Genomic DNA, 13,654 nt, shown 5'->3' with positions numbered 1-13,654 from the left:
TAACCAAAATGAAAAGCAGTGAAGAGTGTCGATGCTGAATGTGGGATCAAAGAGCTTGAAATTTGGAGAAAATTAAACACCCCAACATCGCCTTTAATGCCGCCGTTTGGAGTTATATTTCGGCTCACGCAGCTGCAATTAGAAGTCTGTGATATTTTTGGCGTGTTTGAATTTGCTTCGAGTTGCTCTCTGCGGATAAATCAAGGGAGGGGGCGTTAATGATTCATAAGTGGTATTGTAAATATATAATACTCTGGTTAAATAGATTTAAGGTCGCGCAGTGTATCATAGATTAAACATAATTCTGGAGCTTTTTCCAAGCCATTTAATCTCCAGCCTCTTAGAGTAATGTATTCGCTAATGATGACAGAAAGCCGTCCTGGTAAGTCAGGTGAGAAATGTTTACACGCCTCTCTTTGGCGTGAATGTCATATTAGTTCTGAGGTTCAAATTTGTTTATATGGGCCGTTCAGTTCGTGTGACTCGGATAATAACTTATATTTATTTCCATCTTGTTGCCATTTGTTTCTGGAGGGGAAGGAAGTCGGTCATGTGGTATTTGGTCATGTTACCGCTATGGTGCGTTTTTTTCAAAGGGGAGTAAAATACATATATAATAACAGTAAAGATCACATATTATCCATAACAGTAATATTAATATCAGATATCGATTTTGGCTCAGATTTTCATTTTGGTGCCTCTTTATATGGCACCTATAGCACTAACTCTCATGGCAACACACTATGAGAGTTAGTGTATCATGTAATTAGTGGTACATATGAGAATGTTTTGTTGCTGAGCTCTGAGGTTTTTTTTTGTTTTCTTGGAGCTCTCCATGGGAAACCTTCAGCTCAAGTGCTCTTGGATTTTGCAGAAATTTTGCAATGATCTGAAGTACATCAACAATTCCACCTCTGAATGTTTCAAAACAAACAAAATGAAGGATTTGGAGGGGCCTAATCAAACTCTGCATTTAAATTACTACTTTTTCTCATGGGGCCATGTTGGTTTTATTTGCTTTTCCTGCCTTAAATAAAGAAAATTAGCATTTGAAAACTGCAAATTGTATTTGCTCTGGTAAAAGTCTGAGGATCTGGAAAATAATTTTAAAATATCTGTTCAGTGGATAGTTTGTTTTGTTGTGTATGATGTATATTTTTAGTTTGATCTTGTCAACAATCAGTAGTGTGCACACAATTGTTGTTTTAAAAATCAATGCATGCTGTATGTTGTATAATCATTTCACTCCGAGGTTCAAAGAAATCATTAGAAGTGCAAATTAATATGGTGTTCATGCCGAGGATGAATCTCTGTAAACTTCTGACCGTATCTTAGGTTTGAGAAGATTATCGGATTCAGGAATTGTAATTCTAAACTGAGCACAGCACCAACGTGAGAAGCCATTAATTATGCATTTCATTCTGGTTCTTCATTCCCTGAAATAAACAGTAACCAGAGAAAAAGCTGCAACCAAGATTTGAGAGAGCAAAGTGGGAGTAAAACTTCAGTTCTTGGACATTTATTCCAGGACGAACTGTCCCTGTTTTGGGAGTCTGATGATGTAAGGACTTTTTTATTATGTTTGAAGTGTAATACTGTAGCGGTGAGAGCGTGATGCGTTGATTAGTCCCTTGTTCTAAATTAACTAAATCCCTCGGAACATGGCAGGTTCAATTGGAAGGGGGGAAAAAAGCAGCTTCATTCAGTGGCACTTCCAGTGCAATGAAGGTGCACATTTACATATCAAAGGCTGCAGCACCATGTCTGGAATTTCAAGTGTGTTCTGTTGTGATGTTGAAGAGCAGCAGCACTGACATGAGAGGAACTTGCTCTGTCCTCCTTACAAATTCCACTGTTGATACACTTCCTTGTTATGTCCACAGTAACACATGAAAGGTGCAGAGGAGCCCAGGCTGTAATGAGACGCTTCAAATGCTCAACTGAACACGCAGAAGGTGCATGCATTTTGTTTAAAGATAACACACGTGTGGATCGGTGTTAACAGATATTCAAATGGTGCTGGATTGGGAGTGAATAAGTAGGTCATCTGTGAGGAATGGGGAAAACATGTTAAATCATTTCTGCAGTCTCTGAACAAATGGCCTTTTCCCCCTCCTTTTATCATTCTTCCCTTCTTGGGAAATTTCCCCCATGGCCCAGCAGATCTGATTTGATTCCCTCTTAGTCAAGCGTTGACACATTAGCACGTCTTCTCATTAACTTAGACTTTGTCATTATCCCCTTCTGGTCCCATTTTATTCCAATTTAACAACAGATATACCAGACATACATGGACCATCATGCATCTCAGACACATTTAAAAGTCAGTGAGCCTCTTAGCATTAGTGTTTTGTTGCTAAAGCTGAGTATGTAAATCAGTCCATAGAATGTGTTTGCAGCTAATTATGCAGCCAGTGAACTGGATCATCTCCATCTTCCCACAATTGAAACCGTACTGTTTTGATCAAATTCACATGTGAAAAATATGTTAATAACTAGGAATGTAGGAGGTCTACAATAAACTTCCTATGTTCATCACAAAACATTTAAAAACTCCAAGACTTAAAAAAAATTAGAAGTTTGAATAAGTTTGCCTTAATCAATATAATAAATTTAAAAAATGTATATGACAATCGTCTCTATTGTAGGTAAAAAGCCATCCATTGTTGTTCCACTTTTTAAATATTTTCTGATTAACCAAATTTTGGGGTTCAAGTTCACTACTTATGCTGAGGCCTGATTAATGCATAAATAAATCAGTCAAATAAAACCTGTCTGACAACATGAAGTAGGCAAAAAAAAAAAAAAAAACTTTTTTGGGCTGTTCCAAAGTTAGTGGGTTTCGCAAAACTGCAAAGGAAACACTTTTTTGTTTCACACGAGTTTTGTGATTAATGGCTACTACTGGTGGAAACCACAAAGAAGACAACAGGAAGTAGTAGGAGGACGATGGTGCAGCATGTTTTTGATTGACTTACAATGTAAACAAACTCATTCATGTGGGATTTTAGTTGGGTTTCTTATTTATAGGAAACACCGCAATTGTGATTTTTCAACATTAATGCAATATTGACAAAGTTTCAACAAATGAAAACGCAGCTACATTTCTGTGATTCTGTAGAGAAGATTGTGCCAAATTCCTCAGTTGACTAACTGTCAATGTTTAATGCCAACTGTTGCTGTGAAAGGAGAAACAAACCAGTCTAAAACTTGGGTGGTGATTACTTTTTCACATAAAGCCATGTGGCTTGGATGATTCTCTGAAACACACTATAAGGGTGACAAAAAAAGCAAAAACAGAATAAATCTCTAATGGGGACAATGCTTTATTTTCAGCACTGTATACACAAACGAATCTGTCAGCAGGAAGTTCAGAACACCAGCTGTGTTTGTTCGAATATTTTAACACCATAAAACACACCGCAATGTTGTTCTCTGGAAACTGGGCTTTACATGGAAATTAGAAGCTCATATTTCAGTCCTAACTGAGGTGATGCACCAGAGTTTCTGCATCTCCCTGATGAGAAACATGCTAATGAGGCCTGGTGTTCACCTCCTGCTGTCCACAATCCCTTGCATTGCCCTACCTCCTCCATCCTCCCTCCACCTGCGCACAGATTTAAGCTGAGCTAGGCAGGATCATCCCCCGGCGTCCGTTTTGACTCAGCATGATCTATGTATGATGCGCTTGTAACACAAAAACCCAGAGTGCATTGTCATACACATTCCAGCCGTTGTAGCTTTACCTACTTTTCCAGGCTGTCTTGACGTAAGCTTTGCATAATGAGAGGAATTTGATTACATATTTGTGCATTTATTGCAGTCTGACTCACTCCTTCAGAACGGCGAGCTGCTTTTAGATGCAGACTTCCAGGAAATCAAATGAACTGGCTCTGTATGCTGAGATAATAACTGCTAAGCAGTCTTATCCTACTTCGTTGGTCTAACTTGATTGTCACGATCGGCATTTCTCTGGAACGCATGCTAAATTCAGTTTGTCTCCTGTCTGTGTCGTCACTCCTTGGGAGACATTGAAGGGGACAGAGTGAATTTCCTCCTAAAGGATCTTTTCTCTGGGCCCTGCCAGTTGCATTTGGTGTGCAATCAAACCAATCACAGCAGTTGATGGTCAGTGATTGCTTTCAGATTGGCTTGCCTTCACATAACTTTTTTTCTTCCTCCAGTCGTTTTATGGACCCCTGCTGTGAATGTGAGACGAGGTGGGACAGACAGAGGGTTAGAGATGGGCCTGTTATCACGGTGGAATCACAGCTTCACAGCCTCGCTTCATTTCTCCTGATTGGCCTCTAATCAGATGGCTAATTCATGCACAGATAAGCAATCCCATTTATTCTGCATCACAAGGCGTACAGTAGCTTGCAAAGATATTCAAACCCCTTGAAAGTTTTCACTTTTTGAAACGTATCAGAGGAATGGAGGAGGAGTTCAAATTCATTGGGCAGTTCTGATTTTTACTTCTCAATTCAGAATGTTCTCTTGAACATTTTAGATATGCTTCACAAAGAATCCGCAAATATGTGACCCCAGGAAAACTGAACCACATATAGGGAAGGGAGGGATGCACTGTAGTTGCACTGGATTTTATTTGAAGGCATCAGCACACAAGCGGTTTAATAACTTTTTTGATTTTCATTTGGGAACCATTATTAAAATCTAGTTTTATTCTAGGATTGCCTGTAACTCCAAAAACACAAGCATTTACCAAGTATTTTCGGCCTAGTTTGTAATGCAAATATCTTAATACACTTGACATAAAACAAAACTAACTTACAAGTAATTTTTCAGGAAGCTGTAGTAGCTTATTTTAAGTAAATTATTCTTTAATATTGATAATAGTGCGACTGGCAGATTATTTAACATTTTTCCCATGTTTTAAGTGAAATAATCAGCCAGTGGAACTAGTATTTTTTAATCAATATTAAGGGGATTGTTGACTGAAAACGAGCATTTGTACTTTACTGAACAGTTACTTGTAAGTTAGTTTTGTTTATTTCAAATGTACTAAGATATTTCCGCTAGAAACTAGATCAGAAATACTTGGTTAGATTTTGTGTTTTTGCAGTGCACATCATCTCACTTTTACTCCATAGCATCTACTTCTGATTTTGAAGACATAAATAAATAAATGTTTTTCTCGGTGTAGCATTTAGCAAATAGAAATTACTGTGATCATTCTAGCTGACCTAAAGCAAGAGAAGTTTGGTTTGCTTTTGCTTCAGACTGAAAGAAAAAAACAACAAAAGAAACGTTTGTTTGGTGTATGTAAACTTCTGGCTTCAACTCTGTGGTTGTAATGTGATAAAATCAATTTGAGGAGAGCGCTGCACCTTCTTCTCCATCTCCATCTAACAGTTGCTGTCTCTTTTCATACTCACATTTCGCAACACCATTACCAGTTGTTTTCACTCGCTGTCTTCCGAAACAAGAGAAGCCTGAGTCCTGGGGCAGGGAGATAGCATTGCTGCCATGGCGGACATGTTAGTCAATTTGAAGTACACCGAAAGGGAATGTCTCTCATGTGACTCCGGGCCAGCAGAGCATGACCAGCTGCTAGCTCGCCCAAGTACGGTCGGTCACACATGACGGGGCAGCAGACAGGCAGAGGCATGAGCGCCGGTTTCATTGCTGTCAGATGTGAGCACCTCAGCTGCAGACATATTGTGGAGGCAAATTCCTTCCCCAAGCTTTTGACTAATTGACCCTGAGTCGACGTGTCAGAAGCCTGAGGAGAAACAAGATATGAACTTGGTTTGGAGGCTTCTGGAAGTAACGTGAAGAGTTGCTCAACCAAGTAACAGCAGCTTGACTTTTTATCGCTCCGAGAATGGAAATCTGACGTTCAACGTTTTAGGTTGATAGATTGGTTGAAGGTGAATGAATACTACGTTCAACCTTTTTACAGCAATCTGATTTGCAAGTCTTTTAGGGTATGCCTCCTCCTTTGACTTCAATTTAGAAATAGCTCAAGCTCAGCCATGTTGGATGGAAATCATCATTAAACATTACACAGCAAAAACTAAACATATTTTTCATCTAGTGCAAATATCTTAGTGCACTTGAAATAAGAAAAAACTAACCTACAAGCAACTTTTCAGAGAGATATAAGAGCTTGTTTCACGTCAGTAAGTCCTTTTGAATTGTATTGTTGAAAAAGTATTAGTTCCTATAGCAGATTATTTCACTTACAATAAGATATCTTTCCCCTGTTATAAAGTGAAGTAATCTGCCGGTGGAACTAGTATTTTTTCATCAGTATTAATAATTTATTGACTTAAAACAAACTCCTATACATTTCTAGAAAGTACTGTGCCTCGTTTCATGGTGTAGTTTTTGAGTCTTGCTACATATTCCCAATTGGATTTAGGTTTGCACTTTGACTGGTCCACTCCTTCAGGTAAAAACGCTTTGATCTTTCCCATCCCATTGTAGCTTTGGTTACATTTAGCATCACCTTCATTCCTAAAGTCTTTTGTCGCCTCTTCTAGGTTTTCTCCCATAACTGCCTTGTGTTTTTCACCATCTGTCTTCCCATTATTTTTAACCAGCTTCCCTGTCACTGCGGAAGAAAAGCAGCCAATGTCGCAACAGCCATATTTCACAAGTGAGATGGTGTCTTCAGGGTGTTGTGATGTATTAGTTTTGCATTTGAGCAAAAAAAAAAGTTCAATTTTGGTCTCATCCATCTTCTTCCACATGTTTCCTGTGTCTTCAACATCTTTAAATTAGGCTTAATGTCCAGCACCTCTCACCCAGTGACCGCTGGTTCTGTGTAACTTTCCTTATCTGTCCTTTCAGCTTAAATCAGGGGTATCAAACTCATTTTCATTGTTGGCCATATCAAGATTACAAACGGTTGTCGCAGAATATATTTATATAACTATGTATTTAAAATAATAACAAATAGCTGTCTCTGCATTCTTGAAATTACATATTGTTGAACATCTTTTCACAATTATGTAATTTGGCAGTACACAGATAAAAACTGCTTCGATTTGATGAGTAAAATAATATTTAAGCCCATAACTTATCTTGAAGGGCCACATAAAAGTTATGTCGGATCAGATTTGGCCCCCCGGCTTTGAGTTTGCTATGTGGTTTAGGTGAATATCTGTGTTTTTGTAGGTTTGCAGTTGTGCCACACTGTCTGTTTTATAATGAGCTTAAACTGCAGAATAATTAGATCACTGGCATAGATTTTTTTAGAGGTAAGTTGTGACCAAAATGTTAATTTTCAGATTTTTGTTGCAAAAATTAACCATTTATAATTTTTCTTCCCACTACACATTTCTGTAAAACTTTGAGGTGGTTTATCACATAAAATTCTAATAAAATACATTAACGTTTATGGCCAAAATATGAAAAAAATGAACTTGTGTGGATATCCTTGCAACTCATGGTTATCTTGCTTTTTAATGGTGTTAAAAGTTAACTGCAGTCAGAGGGCAAACTGCAGTCAGTTAAGACTCAGAAGGACTTGCAGCACTACTTGAAGAGCTCTTAACTCTCAGCAAGTGAACTCCACATGGAGAGGAAATTAGAATACAAGTGCTGACACACTTCACATGATTTGAAATTAGGCTTTTAAATGTACTCTGTTGATGCAACTTGAACGGTCCTGTTTTCTGTCTTCCTCTCTGTGTTTGTAGCCGTTGGACTATGAGACCAAGAAGGCGTACACCTTCAAGGTGGAAGCCTCCAACGCTCATTTGGATCCACGATTCCAGAGCTTTGGGGCTTTCAAAGACACAGCAACAGTGAAGATTAACGTGTTGGATGTGGATGAGCCCCCGGTGTTCAATAAGCCCTCCTATGTGATGGATGTGTACGAGGACACGCCCGCGGGCACCATCATCGGGGCGGTGACGGCACAGGATTTAGACGCCAGCAGCAGCCCAGTCAGGTAAAGTTAAAGCTTTCACAGTGTTTTAAGGCAGGTTGATATCATTAATCATCTTCTTTATGCCAAAGTCCCCAAGAAAACCATTCAAAAAGTTAAAAGTTCACATATTGAAGGTGCTGAAAGATAGGAAAAGACATAGAATTCCAACTAAATGAAGCTATGCATTTGATGCTTTGAAGGTGCATTTGAAACTCATAATATAAACTTTTAGTTGGTTGTTAAAGTCACATGACTTGGACTGGAGTCATTAATATTATGACATTAGACTTGACTTGAATAAGTGTTCAGATTTCTGACTTGCCTTGGAGTTTTACAGCATTGACTTGGGACTTGCACCTGTTTACTTGAAAAGACTTGACCAAAATCAAAAGTTAATAAATATCTAGTCAAGTATCACATACTTAAGCAATAAGTTCAAAGCGCTTTACATCATAAAAATTTCAGTTTGTTTTACATTTGACAAATGTCATCAAAATCATCAAGCAAACAAATGTACTGATCAATGTTTCACTTACTACTAATCTAAGGCAGCTTTTACAAGTAGGTTTTTAGCCTTGATTTAAAGGAACTCAGTGTTTCAGGTCTTTTGCAGTTTTCTGGAAGTTTCTTCCAGATTTGTGGTGCATAGAAGCTGAATGCTGCTTCTACATGTTTGGTTCTGGGGATGCAGAACCTGAGAGGTCTGGAAGGTTGATACAACAGCAGATTTTTAAGCCGTTCAGTGATTTATAAACTAGCAGTATTTTAAAGTCTACTCTCTGAACTACAGGGAGTCAGTGGAAGGACTTTAGATCTGTGATGATGTGCTCTATCGTCCTGGTTTTAGTCAGAACACCAGCAGCAGCGTTCTGGATCAACTGCAGTTGAAGCATTGATTTTTTTAGGCAGATCTATAAAGACACTGTTGTAGTAATCAGTGCGACTAAAGATAAACACATGGATGAGTTTCTCTAGATCTTTCTGGAACATCAATCCTTTAATCCTGGAAATGTTCTTCAGGTGATAGAAGGCCAACTTTGGAACTGCCGTTATGTGACTCTGAAGGTTCAGGTCAGAGTTCATCACTACACCCAGATTTTGCACCGGATCTCTACTTTCTAGCTGTAATAGCTGAAGCTGTGAATGTTATGGCACATCCACACATTCTTCTGTTCCAAGTATCTGTTCAGTGCTTTGATGGGTCCAGAGTCACCAGGTAAAATTGTATTGAAACTGCGTATTATCTGTGTAGTTATGGTAACTAATCTTATTTCTTGAGGTAATATGAGGCAGTGGGAGCATAAAAACAAAAACATTGTAATGTGAAAGACTGGTAAAAGATTGCCCTGGGTTCATCTTTTTAATTTGTCATTAAAGTTTTAGCATTCTTTCCACATAGAGAAGTTAAAATTTCCACTTTCTTTAAAACTTATTCAGCCTTTAGAAGCTTCACAGGACCAAACCTCTTTCTCTATTCAGTGAGGATTAAAAACCAAAAGGGAGAACGACTGTGCCATTGCAGCCTGTGATTGAAGGTTTTAGATCTCTAATTCATTCATCAACGTCCGCAGTCTTCATTCATCAATGTCATCACGGCTTTAATCGTGAAAGTTTTGTCAGCTTTACTCATCAGTTTGAGAACTAATCAATCTATGTAGAACATCTGACTCTGTCTTGTAAAACCCTGCTAGCGTCATCTTCTGGCAGGTCAGCAATTGTCGGTGACACGGTGTGACACGGAGGGAATATTCAAGCTTTGGAAGTGGTCTCATTATAAATGCTTGCACCTGCACGCACAAAACAAGGTGTTTCAGCAAATAAGAGAGTGGATTACTGTGTTTGATCATTGGTTCAGAGAGTGGCTGAGTCTTTCACATGCAGATGAGGATTTTTTTTCCCCTTGAAACCTTAAGATATTTCTCTTACAAACTCCCCAGATATCACTCCTTCAGAAACCTTCCATCAAGGCCAAAGCTCTGTTTTGCAATTTTTAGGAAAGTCTTGAAGTTTTGTGCTGAATTTCAATGAAAGCCTTAATTATCTATGTTGTGGTTGCAGATGTTTAATACAGTCTGGCCTGGTTCTTTCACTTAATCCAAATTAATAAAACAAACCAAAAAAAGTATTTGTCTAATTTTTTTTGCACTGCTGTAAAAAGAAAAAAAAGACAACATTTCAGCTTTGAATCAGGTAGACCTGATTAATCAATCAACATTAGAATGATCACTTGTGTAAATGCAGATGTTTTCTCAGCTTGCTTCTCTGCAGCATATTGCTTTGTATTAACACAATGCAACAATGGGAAGCTATCAGCAATGACCTCAGAAACGCAATAAATAGAATTTCTCTCTTCAACTGAGATTGCCTGTCCCTTATTTCTGTAAACCATCAAGCAGCAAATATCAATTTAAGCAGATTCTGTTTGATGGAACTTACCATAAAAAAATTAAGGAAAGCATTCAAAAACAGATTTCCTCATCGGTTGTGAGTGATTATTATTTTTTTTTTATCTATCCCTCATAAAGGACGGAGAAGTTACAGGAAGTGTTGGGAGGAAGATTTGCACAAATGCTAAATTGTTGGGTTTTTTGCGCACATTCATAATAGTCATGCAGCTACTGTCAATAAGTTCAGCTGCGATAAAAAGATTTTAAACCAAGTAAAACGTATTATATGGTTAGCATTTAAAGTTGCATTTTCCTTTAGTGACAAACATAATTGGCATGGCTAAAGTCAGAGTTTATCTTTATATTTTCTGGGGAATGTAGACCTGCAAATACTTTGGAATTTGCAGAAGGCAGTCAACGTTTCAAAATCCAACTTTACTATTATCTGCTGAAAATGAGTGTATATTTTGTTTCTGCATTTTCTTTCAAATATTGTAGATTTGCTAAACAGAAAAATCAGAAAATAGGTCAATTTATGCTAATAATTTAGAGTTTTATTCCACAAAAACATCTGTGAACAGGGAAATCCTTGAATAACAAACTACAAATAGGTATCCACTTTATGCCAAACTGTGAAGGTTATGATTTCACCCTTTATCTTTTTTTACAAAAAAAGCATGAGATCTAATTTTTAACATAGCAAAATGCTTTTCCTCTTGAAGATAATCTATTTGGACACTGAACTCAGTTTTGTAGAACCAACACGCTTCATTAAACTCAAGTCACACTCTTTCCAAGTCATTCTCTATCCGTCTGTCTTTCTGCCTTCTTGAGCACTTATGGGACATCACTACCGCCTTTTTTTAAGCCGTAAAACATTCATCACTTCTGGATAACAATAGCCCATCCATTGCAGAGACAAAAGAAAGAGTGATTTAAAAAATGTATAAGGAACCCTCTTTTATTACTCTACTCACCACTTTTACAGTGTTAAATTGCTTCAGGGTGATGGGTACTCAGTCTTAAATGGCTGGAAAAGAGGAAATACCTGTTGCATGATGAGCAGTTGTTTTACTATTAATATTTCATCACGAGGAAAACAATAGAACAGCGGAAGCGGAGATTTGTTCAACAAGAAAAAGCTAATGCCCTCTGCTCTGTGGATCTCCACTTTGTCTCCGGTCTTTAAATATTCATCAGTAGCACAGATGACATTGTTATTTTCTTCAGAGAGCAGCCTTGCATTGTGGGCTTCAAAACAATAGGACTCCATATACCCTGTCATGCATAGGGAATCGTGCTTTTAGACTTCAAACCAAACCCATTCGGCTACTTAGAGCTAGAGGTTTTTCTCCAGCTCGGAATGCAGAGTTGCATTGTTGGGTTATTCTTGTAAAAGTTTAGGTTTTATACCATCACAAATTGTGATAGTAACCCTATGAATTACAAGACACCAACACTTCAGTCTGTAAGGATGTTTTCACACCTGATAGTCCAGCAGACTCTGTTGGATTGGGAACCAAAACTGCAACATTTGTCACATTTTCATGTATTGCAGTTCACTTTCACTCTACTGTGTCAAACAAACTAAACTCTTTTAAGAACCTGTTCATCCCCTCGCCTTTGATGGCGCTGCAACAAAAACTAATGAAGAGAACAACATATAAACCTCTGAAGACGACCCTGTATGCATATGCTCAGCGGCGCCAGATTTCAGTGGTTGTAGGATTTCTCTCTCGTTTTTGGTAAAAGACCACAAACCATTTCTCCTGCTGCCAGTAAATTCTCATGTTTGCCATGATTGTATTTACCCAGAATGCACTTCACTTCCTGCTTTTGGAGCGCTTGCCGGTCCGTTTCAATCTGTTCACTTCAACTGAATAGAGACCGAAGTTTGTAGGCGGGCCAGAGTTCGGATCAGAGTTTGATTGCACACTGACACCTCCCCAAACAAATTGGACTTTCAATACAAACAAACTAGAGTTTAATAAAGCAGACTAGACAGGAATGGTCTGAATGCACCATAAAACATCACCTGTAAACTCTAACGCTCAGTGAGCGTGGGAAATATACAAAAGCACACTTCTTCTTTGCTGAAATTACGTCCTGCATTTGGTTTGATGCTGACATAGAGAGAAGGAACTTTACTGCTCTTCAAAGCAGGAGATAAGAGTAATTAATTTTCATATCTACAGCTGTCACTGCCATGGACTCAGAGCTAAGGAGACCCTTCAGATCTGCGATTTCTTTTTTTTACAGCGGTTCATCAGTTCTGCTGAATTAACTCAGATCAAACATCCAAATAAACCAAACCAATAAATAAACCAAATAAAACATATGTATTATATAGTAATGCCTTCTGAAATAAAATAGAGAAAAGAACCTGTTTGCCTTGAGGAAAAATTATAAAGCATTGATCTTTTGAACTCTTGATGGGAGTTTGGCTGCAGTTTTCATCAAAGAGACTCTCGCTAAACTGGTTGGACACATTCATGTTCACTTCAAGGCTGCAGGCAACGCAGAGAGACATGACACGGACAAATGAAACCTGAAACACTCATGAAGTCGTTAGGTTATGTTTCTCATTACTGTAAAACACTGAATGAGGGTGAATGGGTATTTTTCTTAATGATATATATATATATATATATATATATATATATATATATATATATATAAACTCTATAGCCATTCATATTATTTTTTATTAGGATGAAAAAGCTCACAACAGAAAAGAAAAAAACCCAGAGTATGGTGCCAAACAGGCTATCCCAGTTCAGGCTCAGCCTCACGAGAAATTACCAACCTGTTTTGTGGACGTGCCTATGGGCAAGGCTTCAAATTTCCACCCTGTGAACTCTTTGTAAAGGGGAATAAAATATGACTTTCCCCTAATGGAATTCCATAGACGATTGTATGATTATTAATGAAAAAAATGCTGTTTTTAACATCAAATAGCATAAAGTGATGAATGAGGCTGTCACTGGCCGGTGCTTTGGTTTCTGAGCTCTTTTTTTCTTCTTTCCTTGAACTCCATAGTTTGCATTCAGAGCAGCCAACTAACACCAAAGACTCACTCCACAGAGAGAAGCATCCCTGCTCGTTTTGGACACCAGTCCCAGACTGCTCCATGCTTTTGTTTTTCATCGGCAGAGGAAGAGATTGATACGCTCTCAACAGTCCCTAAAATGAATTTATGTTCCCAAGAAAAACATTAGCTCAGCATGGCCAAACGTGTGCTCCATTACTCGATTGGGATGCATGTGCAGTCCTCAGCACATTTGGTGGAAATGACCGTTCAGAATGAGTGATGAAGACTACTCCAACATCTCATTACACCCAACTCATATGAATACAGCGGGGGAAA

At 38.2% G+C, this 13,654-nt stretch overlaps 1 protein-coding gene across 1 annotated transcript in view; it reads left to right on the top strand.

The window, feature by feature from the left end:
• The window catches only part of LOC116712028 (cadherin-12-like), a 150,310-nt gene that overhangs the window by 114,559 nt on the left and 22,097 nt on the right, over positions 1 to 13,654 (top strand). Inside the window, exon 7 of the mRNA XM_032551693.1 lies at positions 7,668 to 7,921. Coding sequence (XP_032407584.1) covers positions 7,668 to 7,921 — 254 coding nt within the window. The remainder of the gene's footprint in view (positions 1 to 7,667; positions 7,922 to 13,654) is intronic.

The sequence above is a fragment of the Xiphophorus hellerii genome, chromosome 21 (genome assembly GCF_003331165.1).
Source record: "Xiphophorus hellerii strain 12219 chromosome 21, Xiphophorus_hellerii-4.1, whole genome shotgun sequence".
NCBI classification, from domain to species: Eukaryota; Metazoa; Chordata; class Actinopteri; order Cyprinodontiformes; family Poeciliidae; genus Xiphophorus; species Xiphophorus hellerii.
This window is presented reverse-complemented; position numbering and strand designations above follow the sequence as displayed.